The following is a 24,289-nucleotide window of genomic DNA, read 5'->3' as shown; positions in this document are numbered from 1 at the left end:
AAATAATTTATTTATAATTAAAAAAAATAATTTTTAAATTAAATTTTATGAATAATGAAAAAATATTTCTTTTAATATTTTATATTTTTTTAAATAATTAAAATAATAAATAATTTTAAAATAATTATAATAAAATAAAATAATTTAAATAATTTTAATAACAAAAAATCATTTTAAAAAATATCAGGCACCTCTATGAATTTAAAATTTGTTTTTTGCCATTTTTTTATTTTATACCTATTAAAAATTAATTTAATTGTATAATATATTTTTTTATTTTATTAAATTTAATTTATTAAAAAATTAGAAAAATATTTTAATTTATAAATTAAAAAATTAAAATAAATTTTTAAACTAAATTAAATTTTAAAAAATAAAATTAATGTTTTTTTTTTTACTTTAAAAATTAAATAATCAAAAATTTAAAAAAGATCAGGGAACTCCATAATTTTAAAAAAATATCATTTTTTCATTTTATTTTTTTCTATAATTTTATTAATAATTTGATATTATTAATATTGTATTAAAAATAATAATAATAATAATAATAATAAAAATTCAATAATTAATAAATTGATAAAAAATTAGATAAAAATTAATAAAATAATTAATTTTATTATTTAAATTTTTACTTTTAATTCAAAAAACTCTCCTATTTTTAAGAACTTTAATTCAATATTTTTTTTTATATAAAAACATTACATTTTATTTTTTTTTTCTCTCTTGAAAATGATACTTTTTTAACAACCAATTCTAAAAAAAAATCCTTTTTGTTATTCGCTTTAAGTATTTTTTTAGTAACCAAGTAGACTTCTTTTGAATTTTTTTGCAACATTTTTTTTTTTTGACAAAACTAGTTTTACATTCACAAGTTAAAAAATGTCATAATTCGTACTTCAACCGTTTTTCAACATTTAATCTACTCAAGAGTCATAAAATCCCCTTTTAGACTCACAAATGCATAAAAACTCTTAACAACTCTCCATTTTTTTTTCTAAAAAAAAATCTAAAATTAAATTACTTTGAAAAATTTTTTCATGCAAACAAAATTAATGACAATCCCTCTCCTTGTTCATTTATTTTTTTTGCAGTGACTTGCTTTGCCTCACACCACCGATCGTCATATCGCGATGCCGACGACTCACTCAACAACGGTGGCGACGATGACGCGGATCGCGACTACCTGGAATTCAGTAAAAATAATGAGGATAATTTGAGGTAAGTAAAGTTTTAGAATCAATATTTGCGTTAAAATGTTAATGAAAATTAAATTAAAATCACCTGTGTTCCGGGCTGGCATGACATGTCAAACAATAAATTATGCCACACATGCACGGAGAACGGAAATGAGGGACAGTTATCTCGTTGCTTTGCTCTCGTCAGCTGCACTTTGATGGATTTTGAGGCATTGTCTACTGCCGACGATGATCCCGAAGCGATTTTGATTGTTTTGCATCGTTCATGCATTTATGATGTGATTAATTAATGTCTGTGTCAAGTACGGAGCCGGAGTTCAGAGACAGAAGTTGATTGGTCATAAATTAATAATGTTTGGATTATTTCATTTATTTATCGATCATCAACAGTATTATTTTGATTTTCAATTAAACACATGTCAGGCGGTCGTTTCACGAGAAAATTTTAATTGCGCAAGATATTTTCCAGCTTTTCGAGTTCGTTCACTCAAAAAGACGTTATCTCTTGTTTTTTTCTAGAAAAGTGAACTGTCATGTCAAATGTCTTCTATCCATTTCGACAAAGCGTGTGACAGACAAATAGCAAACGTTTTAGATTTGAGATGAAAAATTCAGTAAATTTTTCGGGGGAAAGGGAAAGTCAATATCATTTCTGAGTTTGGTACAAAAACAATCGCATCATATGGAAATTATGACGAAAAATCAAATAAAATGAATCCAATATTGTTGCAAATCAAGGACAAAACAAATTTTGGGCGAAATAAAGTATGAAAGTAATTTGATTTTTGGACATGATTTTGTGTGATGTGACGATGGTTCATGATGACACACCAGAAAATGATAATAAGGAAAAGTCGCGTGAAAATGATGACTTAGCTGTATTTTTTTCCATTTTCTTTATTATTTTTATAAGTTTTGAGAATTCTTTTCCTAAAAAATTGTTTTTTTTTTTACAATTTTCCGTACCTATTTTTTTTATTTTTCATCAGTTTGATTCATGTTTCAGTTAATTTTTTTCTAAAATTAAATTTTGAAAATTTTTAAAAATTTTTCAAAATTAAATTTATTTTGTTGCAATTATTATAATTTATTAAATTTAAATTAAAAATTATTTTTCATTAAAATTTAGAATTTTTCTAGATTTTTTTCTCCTCTCGTTTTCATATTAAAAAAAATTTAAAAATTATTTTTTATTTAATATTTATTTATTTTTTTATTTTAATTTTAAATTTGTGAAATATTGATATTTTTTCAGATTTATTTTTTTTTTAATAATATAATAAATATTTTTTTTAATTAAATTAATTTTCAAAATTTATTTTTATTTTTTTAATTTTATTATTTTTTATTTAAATATTTACTATTTTTAGGTATATTTTTTTTCACGAATTCTTTTTTTAGAATTTTTATTTAATTTTTCAAACCTTTTATTAGCTTGAAAAATTAAAAAAAAATAAAACTTTTTTTTCAAATTTTTAAATAAATTTATATTTTTTATAAAATTTTGCCAAATTTTTATTTTTTTCATGAAATTTTTATTTGATTGTTAAATTTTATTTATTTATTAAAACAATTAAAAACAAATTATTTTATTATAAATTAGTTATTAAATTATTAATTTTTTTATTTTCAATATTTAAATTCTTTTTTTTAATTTAAAAAAAAAATCATAGTTTTGTGTCTTTTTATAGACAAATATTCAATTTATTTTCTAAATTTTGTAAAAAAAATTATTTTTTGAATGAAAATTATGCAATTTATAATTTAAAAAAAAAATTTTATTTATAAAATTTTCCAAAAAGCTTAAATTCAATTTTCTATGAAATAATTTAAAAATAATCGACAGACAACATAACCTCAAATAGTTCAGTAAGGAATTTTCCGTAATGAAATAAAAAGTGATTCTTCATCAAAATATTTTGCTGTTATCACTTGTAGTTGTTCAAAGAAGCGGAACGAATGAACTCCAATGATGTAAAATAAACCGTGAAGCGTAATTTTTTGTATCTTCCTTTCTTCAAAAAAAAAAAATATTGATACGAAAAAAGGGATAAAGGTCAGAAGATAATACGCTCCCTTTTTTCATTTTATTTTTATTTTGAAGTCGTCAATTTATCCAAATTTCCCTTTGTTCGATCCTTCACTTTCTCCTCATTCCGTCAAAAAAAAATTCATCGAAAAAGATTGAAATATATTCGAATTTTTTTTCCTTTTTTTTCTCGGTCGGTTCGTAGGTAAATCGCTTACTTTCACTTGATTAGACAATCATTTAATTCATTTTTTTCCTGTTTTTTTCGCCTTGACTGAATCTTCAGATCTTTTTTTGATAGACTTCGTCAAAGCGACGTGTGTCGTGTGTCCTCGAGCGATGTTTGTCTGCGAAGCGCTCATAAAAGTTTATTTCCCAGAAAATTTTTCAACTTTATTCAAATTGAATCGTGGGAATGAATCAAATGAGTTCAAGTAGGCGGAATGAGAGTCAATAAAGACATCAATTTTTTAATTTCCTGTGTGCGGTACCGAAGCGGAATTTTTCCACGTGCAAAGCCGTGCCGTTAACTCGTTCGTTTTGCCATTCGCACACAAATAAATAAAGTTTTGCAGTGCACTTAATCAAATATTCACAGTAAATTATTAGTTTTGAATAGTTTGCGAGAAACATCGTATTTGCATTAAGTTTAATTCTCTCATGATGCAGCAACGGCACCAACAGGAGCGGCAGCGACGAATGCATTTCACGTTGATATACGACGAATTTCGGTATGTTATAATTGAATTCTTGACGTGTTTGTTGTAAATTATTTAAAGGGAAGGCGTTTTGTGAGTTAGTAGGGCGGAACTGATGCAAAAGTCGAATAATTCAAAAAAAAAATCATTTTGTCATTTTATAAGTGAATTGATTGAAAAAAATTAATTTAATATTTTTTAACAAACCACGTGGTTTAAAATTAAATTAAAAATTTTATTCAAATTAAAATTTATTTGATTAATTTTTTTTTTGGATTCCATATTTTTCAATAAAAATAAATAATAAAAATTTTAAATGAAAAAAGTTTGAAATTCAAAAAAAATTAAATTAAAATAATTTTATTTATTAATAAATAAAAAATAATATATTCAAATAATAAATATTTTTAAAAAATTAAAAATTGTGAATAATTTAATAAAAAGTTATTTAAAATAAATAATTTGAATTTTTTGTTTAAAGATAAATTATTTTAATAATTAAAAAAAAATATTTTTACAAAATTGAAAGATTTTTTTTAATAATTTTTTATTTAATTATTCACAATTTTTGATTTTTTTAATTTATTTTTTTTAATTATATTAATTGAATAATTATTAATTCTTAATGAAATAAAATTATTTTAATATTTAATATTTTTTCTTTATTTTTTTTAAATTTATTTATTTTTTTGTACATGTTTTAATATTTTTTTTTAATTTTTTAAAATTAATATTTTTATAAATAAAATTTAAATTTTTTTTTTTTTTTTTTTTTTTGAAAAATTTAGAATCCATGTGGCGAATATTTTAAAATTTTTTAAAATTCTTGATCAAAATTAATCAAAATAAATTTTAATGATTAAAAGTGCAAAATTATTTTTTTTCTTTTAAAATTAAATTTTTAATTATTTATAATTTTAATTTTTAATTATTTTTTAATTTAATTTTTATTTATTTTTTTTTTTAATTTAATTTAATTTTTTTGATAGGTATTTCAAAATTTTTTATGTCAATTTTATAGCAAAAAATTTTTTAAAATAAAATTTCATAAAATTTGTCCCTCTCTAATAATCTGCCATAACATTGTGACAAAACGCAACTTTCTATGGAAAATTGCGTGGCATATCTCGTACAACACCCAAAAATTAATTGCATCGCACCGCAATGAATTCTTGCAAAATATCAATTGAATTTTCATCTCTTGCGCTCTCATTATTGCCACATTATGTGAAATTAATTGAAATCAAATACGAATTCGAACATGCATAAATGCGCCTTTCATTACCGTTAATGCCAAGTAATTTGTGTGTCAAAAAGCGATAATTTCACTCAAAAAAGTTTTTTTTTTCTGAAAAAATGACTTTTTCACACCTTAATTTGAAATCCGATACGAAAAACAAACACAGAGAGGAAGAAAGGCAAATCGACTTGTATTTACATAAATAAGCTCACCCATAAGCCGATTGCCAAGCATTTTATTTTTTCGATTGAAATTTATTTGTCAATATTTGGGAAATGTGTGACACGAAGCACTCACAAGACTTTTTTTTAAATTAATTTAATGTACAAAGTAAATAAAATTTGTAACAAAAGCGAAATCTCCATGAGACGAGCAAAAAAAAATTCGGACATAAATCTCAAAAGAGAGGATATCCTGCGGAATTCTGGCGAGCGGTGAAATTGTTGAATACTCAGTTGGTTTTAGAAAAAAGAAAAAAAAAATAAAATAAGGACGGAATGATTAGTCAGTTATGCTAAGCAGACGAACAGTTACAGTTAAACGCACAAAAACAAGAGAAGAAAAAGGGACGAAAGACAAACAAAGCGAAAATTTGTGAGGCTGAGACAGAAATACACAAACACACAGAGCTATAATGCTTACAAGGGTGGTAATTTAATCAATTTTATGAGTTTTATAATGTCTTTAATACAGTCCCTAATAGGCAATTTTGATATTTTTGTTTGTTCCTTCGTTCGTTTGTTTTTTATTTCGCGTCGTCTGGACAAGTGAATGAAGTTTTTTGTGTCCCTATGGATTTGAGTTGATTCAATTTTAGCTGAATTTGTTTGACTTTGGAATATTTTTTGATAAAAATTTAATTTTTTTTAATTTTTTTTTTAAATAAATTAAACAAACTTTAAGGAAAATTTATGAATTTTCTTAAATTTTCATGAAATTATATTTACTTTAGTCAATTTTTACAAAAATTAAGAAATATTTTCGAAATTTAGTAATTTTTTTGAATAATTTTTTATATAAGTTAACTAAATTTTCTGAAAATTTATTAATTTTTTCAAGCTTGAAGATTACAATTTTAATAAATATTTATATTAGAGTTTTCCGAAATTTCTTTTAAATTTTTTTTAAATTTTTTAAATAATATTTTTAAAAAAAATAAAAATAATTTCCGAATTAGGGGTTTAATTTAATTTTTTTAAAGAATTTTTTTCGAACATCCCTATAATCTTTTAATTCAAAATCTAAATATGTAATTACGGCATTTCAAAGCCAATTAAACACTCTAAAACCAATTTTGAAAAATTTTTCGAAATTGAAATTATTTTTTTTTTCGACTTTTCACAATTTTAAGCTTCAAAGGATTTTGAATTGGAATCATTATTCCAAAATTTTAAATTATTCCAAAATTTCTACGAACCAAAAATTTTTTAAAATATTATGAAATTTTAATTTTACAAATATGAAGCCCGTTTGAAGGACAAAAAAATTTCATATGGGTAAAATTTTTAGTTTTCCAAAAATTAAAAATTTAATTATTTTTTTTATTTTTAGGAATTTTTTAATTTAAATCGTTAACTTTTTTTTTTAAAATTTTTAAAAAAATTTATTTTATAATTTTAATTTTTTTTTATTATTTTAAAAATGCGAATTTAAAATTTAAATTTAAATTATTTTTCAAAAAAATATCTTGAACTTTATAATTTTTATTTTTTAGGGAAAATTTATGATTTTTCTTTAAAAATATTTTTGAAAAATTTATTTATTTCGAATTTTTTATTCAATTTTAAAATTTTTGAAAAATTATTTAGTTTTTAATATTATATTATTTTCGAACTTTTTTAGGAAAATTATGATTTTTCTCTAATTTTGAAAAATTTATGTTCAATTTTAATGAAATTCATTTAAATTATATCGAATTTAGAGTGAAAATAAATTATAAATTTATTTTTTTTTTAATTTCAATTTAATTTTTTTTATTAAAATTAATAAAATTATGAATAAAATTTAATTTTAATTTTAAAAATTTATTTTTTTAAATTTTATTTTAATCAATTATTAAATTTATGATTTTTTTTTTCAAATTTTAAAGAAAATTTTATAACTTTGCTCAAATTGTTATGGAAATTAATTGAACATTTCCATTTTATAGTGAAAATTTTTGAGTTTTCTTAAAACGAAAGTTTCAAAACAATTTTTTAAATCCAAAAATATTCTCAAATTTTTTTAAATTTCCCCAATTTTCCATTCTCCGTGTTATTTGTGTATCACGTGGCACTTCTCACCGAAAAACGTCAATGATATTATTAAATTAAAAGAAAGAACGAACGAAGAAAAAAACCAAGAGAACCACTGAATAATAAAAGTAACATAAAAAAGCCTAATGCCCTCTTTTTTTCTTCTTTTTTCTTTTTCATGCCATCTCTCCTCCGCCGTGAAATTGAAACCGCGCACAGATCACAACACAGAAATCATAACCATCACCATCAGCATCACGAGCAGCCACAAAAACACGCGGCGAATGACGATGATGATGATGAGAAACAACTCGAGCCCGTTGCTGAGTCAGTAAATCATCCACATCATTTGTCGCTGCCGCCCGTGATAAAAAGCGGCGATGCAATCGCACCCCCAAAGCCGACGACGAAACAGAAAAAGACGAAAAAACGGAGCAACAAACATTCGAAGCATTCCAAAATAGTCGAAATTGATGAAATTGCGAATAAAAATATTAATAATTTTAATAGGATTAGCAGCGAAACCGACGAAGATGGAGATAACGTGAAATATTTTGCTGAGACACGCAATGACGTCGATTCGGAGCGAAATCGGCAGAAAGATAAATATCTTTTTGATTTGCCGAACAAGGAATATGTCGATTTTGATGCCGTTATGCAAAATGGTGACCAACGCAGAAAATTAAGTGATGACTTCGAGCTCGATGACGAGGACAGTGACGAGCAAGAAAGTGACGAAGATGAAGATGGCGAGGTCGGGGAAACGAGAAAAACGGCAATAATCACCCAATTTCCATCGTCAGACATTTTTGTATCGCCAATTGAAAAGGAAGATGACGAGATAGTGAGACAGCAGCAGCGCAATCGTAGCAAAGGAAGTAAATTATCGGAGAAACGACATAAAATTAATGATGAAGGTAATTTCCTTTTTTTCCTACTTTTCCTCGTTCAGGAATTTCTCTTTTGTGTATTTTTGAGCGAAAAACTTTTCACGAGACGAGACATTTTTCCACGAATACTTTTAGACTAACGGTAGTTTGATATTTTTCTTGCTACGTGTAATTATGCAGTAAAGAGCGTTCACTTTATTTAAAGATAATTTAACATGAACTACTCAAATAGACCACTTTTCCATGATTGTTCGAACGTACAATGAGCGGAAAATGGCTAATAATTGCAAAAAACAGCTTTTCGTAGAATTGAAAAATGTTCAAAGAGGTTCTAAGAATTCTAAGGGATGTTTAGTTTGAATGAATTTTGTTTTTTTTTAGTTTTTTAAGGATTGAACGTCTCGTGGAAATTTTTTTCAATTGAAAGTAAGATTTTTTATGAACGTTATTTAAAAAAAATAATTTGAATAATTAATTAAAGTTTAATTTAAAAAAATTAAAAAAAAATTAATAAAATATTAAAAATTAACTTATTAAAAATATTTTAAAATTAATTTAAAACATAAAAAATAATTAAAATTTTATTTAATTTAATAATTAATTAAAATAATGTAAAAAAACTATTCAAAATCAATCAAAACATTTTAAATTAATTTTATTTTTTTTTTAAAATTAATTGAAATTTAATTTAAATAATTTATTAATATTAATTTTTAATAATTTATTAAAATTTAATTTATTTAAATATTTTATTAAAATTAATTTTAAATAATTATTCAAAAAATTAATTAAAAATTATTTAAAAAATTAAAAAACTTTAAAAATTAAATAACCAATATTAAAAAAAAAATAATTTGAATAATTAATTAAAATTTATTTTTAATAACAAAAAAATTAAAAAAATATTAAACAATAATTTTAAAAAATATTTAAAAATTAATTAAAAAAAATAAAAATCAATTTAAATTTTACTTAAAAAAGTTAATTAAAAAAAATTAACAATAAGAATTAATAATACAAAAAATATTTTTAAAATTTATTTAAATAATTAAATAATATTTTATTTAAAATTTAATTAAAGAAGATAATTAAAAAAAATTTGCAAATTAATTAAAAAATTTTTCAAAGAAAATAAAAGAATTTATTTAAGTAGTAAACATTATCCATTTTTGAAATGAAAAATATTTTAATCCCTTAAAAATTCCTCTCAAATTTTTGTAACTTAATTAATTTTGAAAATCCATACAAATTTTGATATGCAATAACTCTAATTTTGTTTTTTAAATCCCTTAAAAGTATTTTGTAAATTGTGAAAAGTAGTTTAATGAAGGTCTCTGTGCAGAAAAAATAAGAAAATTATTGAAAAATCATTAGAAAATTAAGAAAATGTCATTTAATGTTCATTGCATACCTTACGGAGATTTAAAAGAAAAAAATTAAAGTAAAATTCATTGCATAGTTTTAGGTTTCATTTTTTTCTTTCAAAAAATAATTTTTTAAAACTTTTCTTGGTAGAACGAAGTAAACAGGTCCTCCAGTTTAAAATAAAATACTATAAAAATCAACCAAAAACACAAAACCAACCTAAAAATATCTCAAATTTCTATCCCCATATAATGAAAAAAAAATTCCCCCCATATAAAACTGCAACTGACACTCCATTTGCAGACGTCTACTACGCTTCAAAATCACTGAAGCACTCTTAAAATCACTTTAAACATTCATCCCTGTTATGTTCTAAAAAGCCACAAATAGCAATACTTATCATAACAAACCAACCTCGACACGCATCAAATTCTTTCTCTTTTCATCGAATCCATTGAATGCAAAAAAAAAACGAAAAGAAAAAAAATTCTTGATGGAAAAATCGGTTCAATAACTTTATTTTTGCATGTTCCTTGCTTTTATCTGACATTGGACAAGTCTGTCTATTTTTGTTTGTTTTTTTTTTCTTCCATTCTGCCTTTTCAAAAGCATCCTTTCAGTCATGCAAGAAAATAAAAATCGAGAGAAAAAAAAACAACAACAACTCAATTTCTTCCGAATCTCTTTTTTTTATCAATTTTCTCCTATCAAACTTTTTTTTTCCTTCGGAATGTTTAAATAAATTGCTACAAAGTTTCACCACATATGTCACACTTTTTCGTCTTCGTCTCCGTCTCGCAAAAGATGCCTTGATGGATACGCAGCAAAAAAAATCGACAGCACCTACCGCAGTTTATCGAAGGAAACGAAAAAGAATAAAAATGGGATTAGATTATTGATTTGTTATTTATTTACTGCGGCTGTGATGAAGAGAACACGAACGTTGTTGTTGTTTTTTTTCTGTTTTTTTTTTTTTGAAAAATTGAATCAATTATTGGTAATTCAGTTGATAAGCAAAGATAAAAATAAAAAAAGTTGCAAAATAGTTCAAGGTCATTGAAAATTCAAACATTTTCTGTTGGATTTGAGGAAAAACAAACAAAGTTGCAATAAAATTTAACTGGAATAGTGCCGTTGGGTATTGAATTGATGTAAAACGAAAAATCGAATAGACAAAACATTCGATTGAATTTTATTTGATTTTTTTTTTTTTTTGTTACTGAAATTGCATTTTCCTTTGATTTTTTTGTTATTTTTTTTTCTAAAACAGAATTTAATTGATTAAAAATTCTTTTTTCAGGCAAAAAATCGAAAAAACATAAAAAAGTTGCAAAATCACGGTATCAAAAGGTACTTCGGGGCGATCTGTCATGCATGAAAGACGAGGATTTCACACCTGCACCATCAATCGAGAATGCGGACATCAAATATTTGCGGTAAGTAGGATTTTTCATTGTCACGCCGAGCGACGTCTTGAGAGAGCTGCAGAAAAAAAAATGTATCAATGTCACTCTTTTTCACCCCTTTTAACGTCGTGCCTGACATTGATCTAGGTCGCTGTTTGTTCAAACGATTTTTTCAGCCCTTCTAAGACGCTTAAAAGAGCATTTAGAGAAACATGTCAGACTTCGGGTCAAGTAGCGCCGTGCGATGATTTAAGACGATAAGATTTTGTCTTGACGAGAAAAATGGCGGGAAAAATGATAAATTACGGTTATTAAAGTCAAAAGGTCGATCCTTTGGTGATTTAAGATTGCTGCTCTCTTTTTCTCTGCGAAATGGAATGTCCAATTTACTTAATGCTCAAGGAGAACATAAAGAATCCTGTTTTGATACATTTTTCATGTGAAATTTATAAGCAATAACATATTGCAAATTTCTCACATACATAAATTTTTGCCGTACTTACATTGCATGTTGTTCGTTCTCGTAGAGTAGAAAATGATTTTCAATTTATAACATTATATTTTCTCATATTTTTCGCTGTCTCCAGCAATGATATTTATGGCGTGGAAAATTCGTACCTCGAAGCCGAATATCACTGTCACAAAGGATATAAATTAGTGTCGTTGTCACTGGCTCAAGATGATCAGGCTGCTGCTGAACAAGTGTCGGCTGCCTCGAGCAACGAGCTTAGAAAATCCGAGACAGTTCAGCTCGTAATGAATACAACAAATTTAATATGTCACAATAAAGAATGGGTTGGCACTTTTGTACCGAAATGTGTAAAAATAAAGAATGTAGACAAATTGTGTGCGGCGGAGTAATGAATACAACAAATTTAATATGTCACAATGCATTAAAGAATTGCTTAATTGACAAATTAAAAATGGCAAAATTTAAATAAAAAATTTTTGCAAAATTAAATAATTTTTGATTTTCATTTTTACCGAAATGTGTAAAAATAAAATGATTAAAAATGTGACAAATTTTTATCCATTTGGAGCAAGATTTGACAAAAATTGCTTTGACACAGTTTTTGACACAGTTTTTTTGCTCTTGATTTTGTGTCAAAGAAAAAATTTTTTTTCAGTTTCAATTTTTGGCAGTTTTGAGTTATAAAATGATTAAAAATGATAAATTAGAGCCCTCTGACAAATTTTTATCCATTTGGAGCAAGATTTGACAAAAATTGCTTTGACACAGTTTTTGACACAGTTTTTTTTCTTGATTTAGTTTTTAAAACAAAACTATTTGGAAAAAATTTTTTTTCAGTTTCAATTTTTTGGCAGTTTTGAGTTATAAAATGATTAAAAATGATAAATTAGAGCCCTCTGACAAATTTTTATCCATTTGGAGCAAGATTTGACAAAAATTGCTTTGACACAGTTTTTGACACAGTTTTTTTGCTCTTGATTTAGTTTTTAAAACAAAACTGTGTCAAAGAAAAAATTTTTTTTCAGTTTCAAATTTTTGGCAGTTTTGAGTTTTAAAATGATTAAAAATGATAAATTAGAGCCCTCTGACAAATTTTCATCCATTTGGAGCAAGATTTGACAAAAATTGCTTTGACACAGTTTTTGACACAGTTTTTTTGCTCTTGATTTAGTTTTTAAAACAAAACTGTGTCAAAGAAAAAATTTTTTTTCAGTTTCAATTTTTTGGCAGTTTTGAGTTATAAAATGATTAAAAATGATAAATTAGAGCCCTCTGACAAATTTTTATCCATTTGGAGCAAGATTTGACAAAAATTGCTTTGACAAAGTTTTTGACACAGTTTTTTTGCTATTGATTTAGTTTTTAAAACAAAACTGTGTCAAAGAAAAAATTTTTTTTCAGTTTCAATTTTTTGCAGTTTTGAGTTATAAAATGATTAAAAATGATAAATTAGAGCCCTCTGACAAATTTTTATCCATTTGGAGCAAGATTTGACAAAAATTGCTTTGACACAGTTTTTGACACAGTTTTTTTGCTCTTGATTTAGTTTTCAAAACAAAACTATGTCAAAGAAAAAATTTTTTTTCAGTTTCAATTTTTTGGCAGTTTTGAGTTATAAAATGATTAAAAATGATAAATTAGAGCCCTCTGACAAATTTTTATCCATTTGGAGCAAGATTTGACAAAAATTGCTTTGACACAGTTTTTGACACAGTTTTTTTGCTTGATTTGATTTAGTTTTCAAAACAAAACTATGTCAAAGAAAAAAATTTTTTTTCAGTTTCAATTTTTTGGCAGTTTTGAGTTATAAAATGATTAAAAATGATAAATTAGAGCCCTCTGACAAATTTCTATCCAATTGGTGCAAGATTTGACAAAAATTGCTTTGACACAGTTTTTGACACAGTTTTTTTGCTCTTGATTTAGTTTTCAAAACAAAACTATGTCAAAGAAAAAATTTTTTTTCAGTTTCAATTTTTTGGCAGTTTTGAGTTATAAAATGATTAAAAATGATAAATTAGAGCCCTCTGACAAATTTTTATCCATTTGGAGCAAGATTTGACAAAAATTGCTTTGCTTTGACACAGTTTTTTTGCTCTTGATTTAGTTTTCAAAACAAAAGTATGTCAAAGAAAAAATTTTTTTTCAGTTTCAATTTTTTGGCAGTTTTGAGTTATAAAATGATTAAAAATGATAAATTAGAGCCCTCTGACAAATTTTTATCCATTTGGAGCAAGATTTGACAAAAATTGCTTTGACACAGTTTTTTTGCTCTTGATTTAGTTTTTAAAACAAAACTGTGTCAAAGAAAAAATTTTTTTTCAGTTTCAATTTTTTGGCAGTTTTGAGTTATAAAATGATTAAAAATGATAAATTAGAGCCCTCTGACAAATTTTTATCCATTTGGAGCAAGATTTGACAAAAATTGCTTTGACACAGTTTTTGACACATTTTTTGCTCTTGATTTAGTTTTTAAAACAAAACTATGTCAAAGAAAAAATTTTTTTTCAGTTTCAATTTTTTAGCAGTTTTGAGTTATAAAATGATTAAAAATGATAAATTAGAGCCCTCTGACAAATTTTTATCCATTTGGAGCAAGATTTGACAAAAATTGCTTTGACACAGTTTTTTTGCTCTTGATTTAGTTTTCAAAACAAAACTATGTCAAAGAAAAAATTTTTTTTTCAGTTTCAAATTTTTGGCAGTTTTGAGTTAAAAAATAATTAAAAATGATAAATTAGAGCCCTCTGACAAATTTTTATCCATTTGGAGCAAGATTTGACAAAAATTGCTTTGACACAGTTTTTTTGCTCTTGATTTAGTTTTCAAAACAAAACTATGTCAAAGAAAAAATTTTTTTTCAGTTTCAAATTTTTGGCAGTTTTGAGTTATAAAATGATTAAAAATGATAAATTAGAGCCCTCTGACAAATTTTTATCCATTTGGAGCAAGATTTGACAAAAATTGCTTTGACACAGTTTTTGACACAGTTTTTTTGCTCTTGATTTAGTTTTTAAAACAAAACTGTGTCAAAGAAAAAATTTTTTTTCAGTTTCAATTTTTTGGCAGTTTTGAGTTGAAAAATGATTAAAAATGATAAATTAGAGCCCTCTGACAAATTTTTATCGATTTGGAGCAAGATTTGACAAAAACTCACTTTTTTTAAATTTTTCAGACATCAACGAATGCGTCGAGACTCGCAACAACTGCGAACACCAATGCGTCAACACAGTCGGCTCATACACATGTCGCTGCATGCCTGGCTTCGAATTTGATGCAAAACACAAATGCAAAGGTAAAAGGTCCAAACCATCCATCACTCTTCTTGTTTTCCTGTACTCGGAGAGAAATTGATGACACTTCTTTCATTTTCAAACATTTTCAATTTATTTTTTTCTTTTGTTGCATCCTCGTACCGAACAAAAAAAACATGAAGACATCAACGAATGCACGAAGAGCCCTTGTCAAGATAAATGCATTAATTTGCCAGGCAGTTATAAATGCACTTGTGACAATATTCCAGGTACAAAATTAAGTGCAGATGGGCATTCGTGCGTCATTTCCTCGGACTCGGCAACAATTTCACAGCAAACGTTATCCTCCTCCGTGGTATCTGTATGTCCTCGTGGATACTACTTTAATTACACAAATGACGAATGTGAAGGTAGGAGGCAGAATTTTTCTGTTAAATTTATGATTTTAACAAAATTTATTCGTCCTTTTGTTTTGTTTGCGCAGATTTTGATGAATGTTCTGTAAATAATGGCGGATGTCAAGACATTTGTACAAATACAGATGGCAGTTATTACTGTTCCTGTCAGACCGGATATATTTTTGGGCCAGACAACAAAACTTGTGTGGGTGAGTATTTATTCAGCAGAAAAACAATTTTTATTTATTTTTTTCAGCTTCTTAATACCGAAAACAGCCATTTAAAAAAAAGCAATTTTTAATTTAATCAATTATCTGCATGAAAAATCCAACCAATATATATCAACATTAATCCCCAATTGTAATTCAGGATGTACCGCACGATATAGAGTTTCGTTGTACGTAAAACTTCCGATTTAATGAATTGGTTTGTGTTCACAAAATTAAAAGATTTTTCATCCCAGTGCATATTTTAAATTTTTAATTTATTATACGCTCGACATTCGCCTCAATTGACATTTTAAAGTATTTGTCCCAATGCACATTCAAAATTTTTGACGCAAAGCGCATTTAAAAATTTTGACCCAATGCACATTTTAAGTTATTATAGTATGAGACACTCGAAATTTGCCCCAGTTGACATTTTAAAGTATTTGTCCCAATGCACATTCAAAATTTTTGACCCAAAGCGCATTTAAAAACTTTGACCCAATGCACATTTTAAGTTATTACAGTATAAAACACTCGAAATTTGCCCCAGTTGACATTTTATAGTATTTGTCCCAATGCACATTCAAAATTTTTGACCCAAAGCGCATTTAAATACTTTGACCTAATGCACATTTAAAAACTTTTACCCAATAGTATAAGACACTCAAATTTGCCCCAGTTGACATTTTAAAGTATTTGTTTAATGCACTTTCAAAATTTTTGACCCAAAGCGCATTTACCCAAAACACATAAAAATTTCGCCCCAGTTGAGATTTTCAAATTTTTACCCCAATTCAGAATAAATACTTTTGTCCCAATGCACATTTTTGGCATCTAACCCTGCTCAAATCGTAGAATTCGTTTATTGTAGAAGCAGTTTCGTTAAATGGGAAGTTTTACGTATGCACAAAACTGAACTGATTGCAAATGTAAAATAATAATAAAGGATGAAACACAAACTTCACAGAGACAGAGAAAAGGCACAAAAAAACGAATAAAAAATTGCAATACGTTACAATATGCAGTGGAAAATAATAAAAAAAAATTGAAGAAGAGACAAAACGAACGAGAGACGAACGAGCGTCGATGTTAAGCCTTTGTAATAACATCCATTTACCATTCCCTTTTTATTGTTTTAATCTTTTCTCGTTGCATTTTTTTTTTCGTGTCTCTCTCTACGAGTGATCCAATTGTTCCTCGCTTACAATACAATACCGGTATGTCGGTTGTTTTTACATATGTAACTTTCCCGGTTTTCCCGAATCCGGAAACCTTTTAGAGAGCATTACGTGACATGACATGAACGGATGTTGCGATGCATTTATCTTGTTTCATCAAAAACAATGCAATTATTTTGCATACATATCGAGCTGATCATGCAAATATTTCCTCGCACTCGTCGATATCTCTCGGAAATTTTTTTTTCTCTGTTTCGTATATGCAGAGAGATTTAATTAAGTTCAGCTCGTATATGCAAGTACAATGAACTTGCAATATGATGGGAATGTCATGACGAGAATTCTGGACAAAAGAGTTTTTTTGTTGAATAGATTACAGGATTAAAAAAAATTGTCAAAAGATGAGCTAAAAGGGTTAAACTTGTTAATGATATTTTTTTTGTGGAACGAGATTTATGGTTTTTGAATTAAATTAGGTCTGTTAAAAGAGATGAAAACTTCAAAAGCCTGAAATTTTTTGAAAGGTCCTTCAAAAAAATTAACAAACTAAAAGAATAAATCTGAAATTCAGCAAAAGAATTGCAATTCCTCTCGTTTGCATTAATTCAATGCAGAAAAATGTCCTCGTTAAGCGAAAAATAGTATCACGTAAAAACAACGATAAAGCATAAAAGAACAAAAGAATTTTCCCCTTTCATCATCTGGCAGCAGCTTCACCAACATTTCGTGGCAAACATTTCAATGAAGACAACTAAAGAGACCAAGGGATTTTACATTTGAATTTTAATTACCCTTTGGTTGAGTTTTCGCATTCCATGCAATCCATTTTTGCCATGGCGACGACTATCCCAACAAAATGTGCAACAAAAGACGAAGCTTATTATCATCTACCTCTGTCTCTGTCCTTTTCTCCCTCTCTTCCTTTTTCGTTATTTTAACGATGTGCAACCATCATGGACAATGATGGACCGTCCTGTGTGCGTTAACATCATCCTATTACGGACAAAACAATAATTTTCGAGATCTGAGATTTTCCTAAGCATATTTAAGATATTTTCTATTTGAATGAAATACAAAGGCATAACTGTTGACATGCTTTGTTGTGCTATGTCGGTTTACTAAATGCTCTCCAATGGATTCACGGAGCAAAAACATCAAAAATGGACGAATTATTTTACAACAATAAGCGTGTTTTTGTGTTCCATCGGAAGAAAATCTTTTGTGCATCTGATATTTATTTAATTAGCTTTGGTCCCTTTTCTGTGTGTTTGTTTGTTTGTTTGTTGCTTCAAAGGACACTTAATTCAACGTACACGAGTCGAATACACACGTAAGAAAATCACAATGTGTAAAATTAATCTCGAAAACCAATGACGCATTCATCCGTTTCTTGTTCTGTGGCACAGTTTTTCAACGCATTTTGAAGAAAAAATGAAAAATTTCTATTTTTTGAGGTTCCTATATTCAATTACGAGGTAAAATTTTTAAAATGTTCACTGGGTCAAAAGTTTAAAGTGTAATTGTGACAAAAATTTTAATGTCAATTAGTCTAAAATTGAAAATATAAGCAAAACAAATAATGTAGAACAATATTCCAAAAGAAATTTTCGAATTTACAAATTGCAGACATTTTGAAATGTGCACTGGGTCAAAATTTTAAACTGACATTTTCAAAGGAAATTTTTAGACTCATTTACGAAATGAATTTGCAATGTGCAGACATTTTAAAATGTGCACTGGGTCATGACTTTAAAGTATAACTGTGACATTAATTTCAATTTCAATTAAGCTGAAATAATAAATATGATCTAAAGAGATAACATAGAACTCATTTTCAAAAGAAATTTTCGAATTTACAAATTGCAGACATTTTAAAATGTGCACTGGGTCAATAATTAAAAATACAATTTAGACAAAACTTTAAATGTGATTTGGATCAAAATTCATAATTTGAACTAAAAAAAGAATTTAGAACTAATTTTGAGTAAAAATTTTAAAGCATCTCTTGGGCAGAAATTTTAAATTGTAAACTGGGTCAAATCACATGATTCAAAAAAATGCGATATTATTGATCATTTTTCTTACGTCAACTTTCTTCTTCGTTTTTTTTTCTCAAAAATAAATCTAGGTGTATGTGTTTGATTTGTTGAATGTCAAAGATTTTCCGTGTGTATCTTGGATTTGTCGATAAATAAAAAAAAATATATAAACACAAACACGTAATCGGATTAGAGACGGAAAGGACACATGAATTTTTTATTTCACTGACCTCGTCATGCTTTTGCTTTATCTGGGTTTTCGCAACAGCAGCAATACCAATTATTGATCAGCAAAAAAAAAAGAAAAAACTTGAAGACGGACAAACCACTTCCTTACTTCTGTATCGTTCAAATGTCGAATTAGGACATAAATTTGGTGTATTTTGTTATCATTTTATTACCGACTCGTCATCTTCAGGGAGAGAACGAAAGACACAAAAACACAGGTGAACAAAACGGAAGATAAATAAAGTGAATTGTTAAAAGTAATTGTGTGTGTGTAGTTTGGTTGAGCAAAAGGAGACACGGGAAGGGGCACGCATGACATGATCTATTGTTTACCTATCGTTATAAATTGGCCTTTACTCTACATGTGGTTCAAGTGGTTTCACAAGGAATTTTGGTGCGTTGAGAGAAAATCTCGTTGTTTTTGCGAGGTGAAAACATGGGGTATGGAGAAAGAAATAGGAAATAAATCAAGCAGAAAGAAAAATCCTCAGTATTAAAGTTTCGTTTTGGTGACTTTAAATAATTTTTCCTTTTTTTTTTTGCAAAATTATGGATTTTGTTAAAAAAAAATATTTGAAGCTTAATATCCTTCGATAAGTTATGAAAAATTATTTTGACAATTATTTTAGAATTAAATTTTTAATTAAATTAAATTAAAACTTTTTATGAGAAATTTAATGTAATGAAATTTTATTTTTTTACAAATATAAATTTAAAAAAATCATAAAATAATTATATGAATCGTTAATTTATTTTTTTTTTAATTTTAAAATTAAATTAAATTTTTAAAAATTAAAAATATAAATCAAAATTTAATCAAATTAATTAAATATTAAATTAATTTTATTTAAAAAAAATAATTTATTTTAATTTTTTTTTTTAATAAAATTTTAAATAAATAATTCAAAGATTAAATTATTTATTCAAAAAATTATTATTTTCTGTTGAATTAAATTTTAAATTTAAAAAAAATAAAATCAAAAATAAAATTAAAATAATTTAATAAATAAATAATAATTAATTTATTTAATTAATTAATTAATAATTTAATACGATTTTTTATTTAATTTAATAATCTTTATATAATTAATTTTATTATTTTTTTTTTTGAAAATAAAAATTTAAATTAAAAAATAATTGTATTTTATTTATAGTTAAAAAAAACAATACCTAAAATAATATAGTTATATGAAAAATTAATTAAAATTAAAAAAAAAATAAAAATAATTTAAAGATTTAATATTTTTTATTTAAAATTATTATTTTTAAAAAAATCAAAAAATTTAATTAAATTTAATTTTAAACGATTTTAAATTAAAACTTGAAAAATTAATTTAAAAAATCTTTAAATAAATTAATTATTTTTTTTTATCTTTTTCAGTGAACAACATAACATCTGACATCACGTGCCCTCCCTTAATTCCCCCGAAACACGGTTATCTGGAGTGCAGTCGCCCACTCGATGAATCGCGACATCATATCGCCAACTTTCCGGGAAGTCAGTGTGTCTTGCGCTGCCCCAATGGTTTCCGTGTAATGGGTCGTTACTCGCAGATTTGCGGCAACGACGGACAATGGCAAGGCAGTGGCGATGGCGCTTGTATCCGTAAGTTTTCTCTCTCTCTCTCCGTTATTTGTGTCATAAATTTTGAAACATGTGTCCCCTGCACACAGGCTATCCGAAACCAAAATTAATCTGTCCGAAAAATATGATGCTTGAGACACCGCCGAACGATACACGTGTGGTTATGCCATTGCCGAAGCCAACCACAGACGTAAGTTGGGACACCGACATCACTATCAGTCCGAATTACGTCAAAGATTTGAATCTTGTGCTCAGTACGGGCATCGAGAACATTACTTACACTGCGACGCATCCTCTCTCCCGGCTACGTGTTTCGTGTCAATTTAGTGTGAATGTCGTGGGTGAGTTTTGCCCGAATTTTGAGCGAGTAAATTTGACGTGAAACACAAACGAAATTTAATTTCAGATGGCATGCCGCCCGTTGTAAAGTTTTGTCCGGAGACGCAGCATTATACGGTGGCACGGCATCATGAGACGATTAAAGTGTCATGGATTGAGCCAATTTTCGAAGACAATATTAAAGTGACGAGCGTCACAAAGAGCAACGTAAGTCCATCTTCTTCATTTTTTTATGTTTTATGACACACACATTCATGCTTTTATTACTTTTTTTATTATTTATTTGACTTTTATTGTCAATATTTTGCGAAATAATGATCTCGACCCATTTTTCTTTTGTAATAAGAGCTTCCAACATTATTCTTATTGCACAATTGAGAGCCTTTTAAATTTTCTTAAATAAATATTTTTTAAATATTATTTTTTTTCTTAAAAAAAATATTTATTTATTTAAAAAAATGTTTTTCTTTTTTAATTCAATTTTCGATTTTGCTTAATTTTTAAAATATTTTTTTTTTCTCGCTGTATTTCATTTTTTTAATTATTTAATTTTTAAATATTTTTTATCTGTACTTTAATAAAATTAAATTAAAATTAAATTAAATTAATTTTAAATTAAATTTTTAATTTTATTAAATTTTTTTTTAAATATTTTTTTTTTTTTTGTAAGCAAAAAATTCACTTCGTTTTTTTATTTTTTTATCTAATTTATTTTAATTCATTTTTTTCATAAATATTTTTAATGTAGAAACTCAATGATTTTTAAATTTATTTTAATTTTTATTGAATTTATTTATTTTATTTTGATTTTTTTTTAAATTTATTTTTATTTTTATTTTTATTTTTATTTTTATTTTTATTTTTATTTTTATTTTTATTTTTATTTTTATTTTTATTTTTATTTTTATTTTTATTTTTATTTTTATTTTTATTTTTATTTTTATTTTTATTTTTATTTTTATTTTTATTTTTATTTTTATTTTTATTTTTATTTTTATTATTTTATTTTTATTTTTATTTTTATTACCAGATTTATATTTTTTATTTTTATTTTTATTTTATTTTTAATTTTTATTTTATTTTTTAAAGATTTTTGAAACTTAATTTTTTTCACTTTTCAATTTTATTCATTTAAATTCTTTGAAATTTTATTTTTCAATTATTTTTTTATTTTTGTAAATTTTTTTAATAATTTTTTATTCACTATTTTAATATTTTTTTTTATTAAAAATTTTCGATTTTTTCACTAATGCAAGAAATTTTTTGTTACAGGAATCTGGAAATCATCTCGGACTCGGCACACATCTCATCACGTACGAAGCCAAAGACGCGGCAGGCTTTGCCAGTCGTTGCACTTTCAAAATTGTAATAAATGCGCCGAAACGACAAATATTGCCACTGTTGTACAGCAAATTCTATTATCTGTAAAAACAGACCTACTCGAACAAAACTACTCAACGTAACGTAACATAACTCGACAAAAGCATCAAGTTAAATAATAATAATAATATTAAAGTTTTTCATTCATTATGATTATTATTGTCATTGAAAACTTTCTCCTTACACATTTTTCGCACACGTTTGGTTCCTTTTTTCCATCAACTTTTACATTAAATTACGATGTCTGGGCGTTTTTTGCTTGCTTTCATTGATTTATATGGATGCCACTCGGGTTTTCTCTTCCTTATTTGGTAGAGTTTCAATCAGATAGCTAAGAACGCCGTTTAAGGCAACTAAGAAAGCAGCAGAAGAAGAAGATATGAATGGGAAAATGAGCAAAAGAAAAGTTGAATTATCGCTTTAATTGGAAGGGAAACGGTAACTCATTTGAACGTCGATTGTGTTTGTTTGGCAGTCTGGAAAAGGATGATTAATATGGAAAAGTTGCAAGTGACTTACCTGTTTTTTTCTCTGTCGGTCGGTTAGTTGACATTTTGTAGGAGAAGTTTTTATGGACTTTGCAACGGAGTTTGATCGATTTTATGGTCTGTCGATTACTGAATGAGATTTTTTGTGATGATTTTTTTTTTAATGAGTTTTTTGCAATTTAAGAGTTAATGAGATGTTTTCAAACAAAAAAAGACAAATATTAATGTGTTTTCAGAAAATTGATATTTTTTTTGTAAATTTTGAGAAATTGATATTGAGATTTTTTTTATTTAAAATTTAATTAATTTTTAAGTAATTTTTCAAATTTAATTTTTAAGTAATTTTTCAAATTTAATTTTTAAAATATTTTTAATCAAAAATTTTATATTTTTATGTTTATTTTTATTAATTTTAATTCTGATAGAATTTTTAATAAAATTTGTAAAAAAAAAGTAAAAATTTATTCAAAAGTTTTCAATTTCAATCAATTTTAATTACCTAAATATTTTATAAATAAATTTTTTTGAACAAATTTCATATAAAATGTTAACTGGGATATAAATTCACAATGTGCATTGGGCCAAAAATTTCAAAATGTGTATTGGGATGAAAAACGTTAAATTTTACATTTAAAGATCTGTTGAAATATGCACAGGGCTAAAAATCCAATTCTACATTTGGCAAAAATTCAAATTGCATACTGGGTCAAAAAAATTTTTTTTTAAATTTTTATTTTAATTTAATTTTTTTTATCTTTATTAATATTTTATTAATTTTTAAATATTTAAATAAATAAAAATGGAAAATTTTCTCTGAGCTTTTAATTTTACAAAAAACTAAAACTATGCATTGGGAAAAAAATTAAATTGTGCATCGGGTGAAAATTTAAATTGTGCATTGGGTCAAAATTCAAAAAATGCATCACAATTAAAAAATAACAAAAAATTTAAATTTCCTTTATCGATTTTCAGTCAAAAACTTTTTAACAACTCGTCCTTGAAAAACTCTCAAGTTATGAAAAAAAATTACCATAAAATCCCTAATTTTTTTTCGTAATTACTCACCACTGTCATCAATCAACTGACGAAGAAGAACAAAAAAAAAGACGTTCTACAGACAATCTACGCTCGCAGGTAAATTCTTAATTTTTTTCCTTTATAATTATTTTTTTTAATTTTATTCATTTCCCGCAAGAGTTACCCGACCAAAAGATTTTCCTTGAAAAAAATTGCTTTAAATTTTTTTTTTATAATTTTTTATTACAATCTTTGTATTTTTCTTCTTATTTCGCGTCTTTCTTCATTTTAATAATAATACAAGTTAATACAAAAAAATTACCATTTTTACGTATGAATATGTTAAATGTATACATAAAGCTATTAGCGCTAAAAAAAAAAGTTTAGTCCGAACGTGGGCGAGCAAGAGGAAATTTCAAATAAAAAAATTAAAAATGCAAATGCAACGGAATTAACTAACTGTATTCGAAAGAAATACAGATAATTGGTCTGTGAGCCGGAAAAAAATTTATGTAAATTAGTTTTGATGATGATACTGTCGGGTTTTCTTCCATTCTGCTTTCCTCATATATTCTCAAAAAAAAATTTTTTTTTTCTCATTTTTTTGCAGTTATTAATCATAATTAGTAGAGAGTACCCTTTTG

At 25.5% G+C, this 24,289-nt stretch overlaps 1 protein-coding gene across 1 annotated transcript in view; it reads left to right on the top strand.

The window, feature by feature from the left end:
• Positions 1 to 22,233, top strand: part of LOC134829016 (uncharacterized) — a 59,317-nt gene extending 37,084 nt beyond the window's left edge. The window contains exons 2-12 of the mRNA XM_063842009.1: positions 1,092 to 1,218; positions 7,617 to 8,314; positions 10,953 to 11,088; positions 11,646 to 11,905; positions 14,706 to 14,825; positions 14,967 to 15,194; positions 15,269 to 15,391; positions 20,218 to 20,442; positions 20,511 to 20,762; positions 20,828 to 20,967; positions 22,033 to 22,233. Coding sequence (XP_063698079.1) covers positions 1,092 to 1,218; positions 7,617 to 8,314; positions 10,953 to 11,088; positions 11,646 to 11,905; positions 14,706 to 14,825; positions 14,967 to 15,194; positions 15,269 to 15,391; positions 20,218 to 20,442; positions 20,511 to 20,762; positions 20,828 to 20,967; positions 22,033 to 22,188 — 2,465 coding nt within the window. The 3' untranslated portion in view covers positions 22,189 to 22,233. The remainder of the gene's footprint in view (positions 1 to 1,091; positions 1,219 to 7,616; positions 8,315 to 10,952; positions 11,089 to 11,645; positions 11,906 to 14,705; positions 14,826 to 14,966; positions 15,195 to 15,268; positions 15,392 to 20,217; positions 20,443 to 20,510; positions 20,763 to 20,827; positions 20,968 to 22,032) is intronic.
• The last annotated feature ends 2,056 nt before the right edge of the window (positions 22,234 to 24,289 follow it).

Source organism: Culicoides brevitarsis, chromosome 2 (assembly GCF_036172545.1).
Source record: "Culicoides brevitarsis isolate CSIRO-B50_1 chromosome 2, AGI_CSIRO_Cbre_v1, whole genome shotgun sequence".
In the NCBI taxonomy this organism is placed as follows: Eukaryota; Metazoa; Arthropoda; class Insecta; order Diptera; family Ceratopogonidae; genus Culicoides; species Culicoides brevitarsis.
This window is presented reverse-complemented; position numbering and strand designations above follow the sequence as displayed.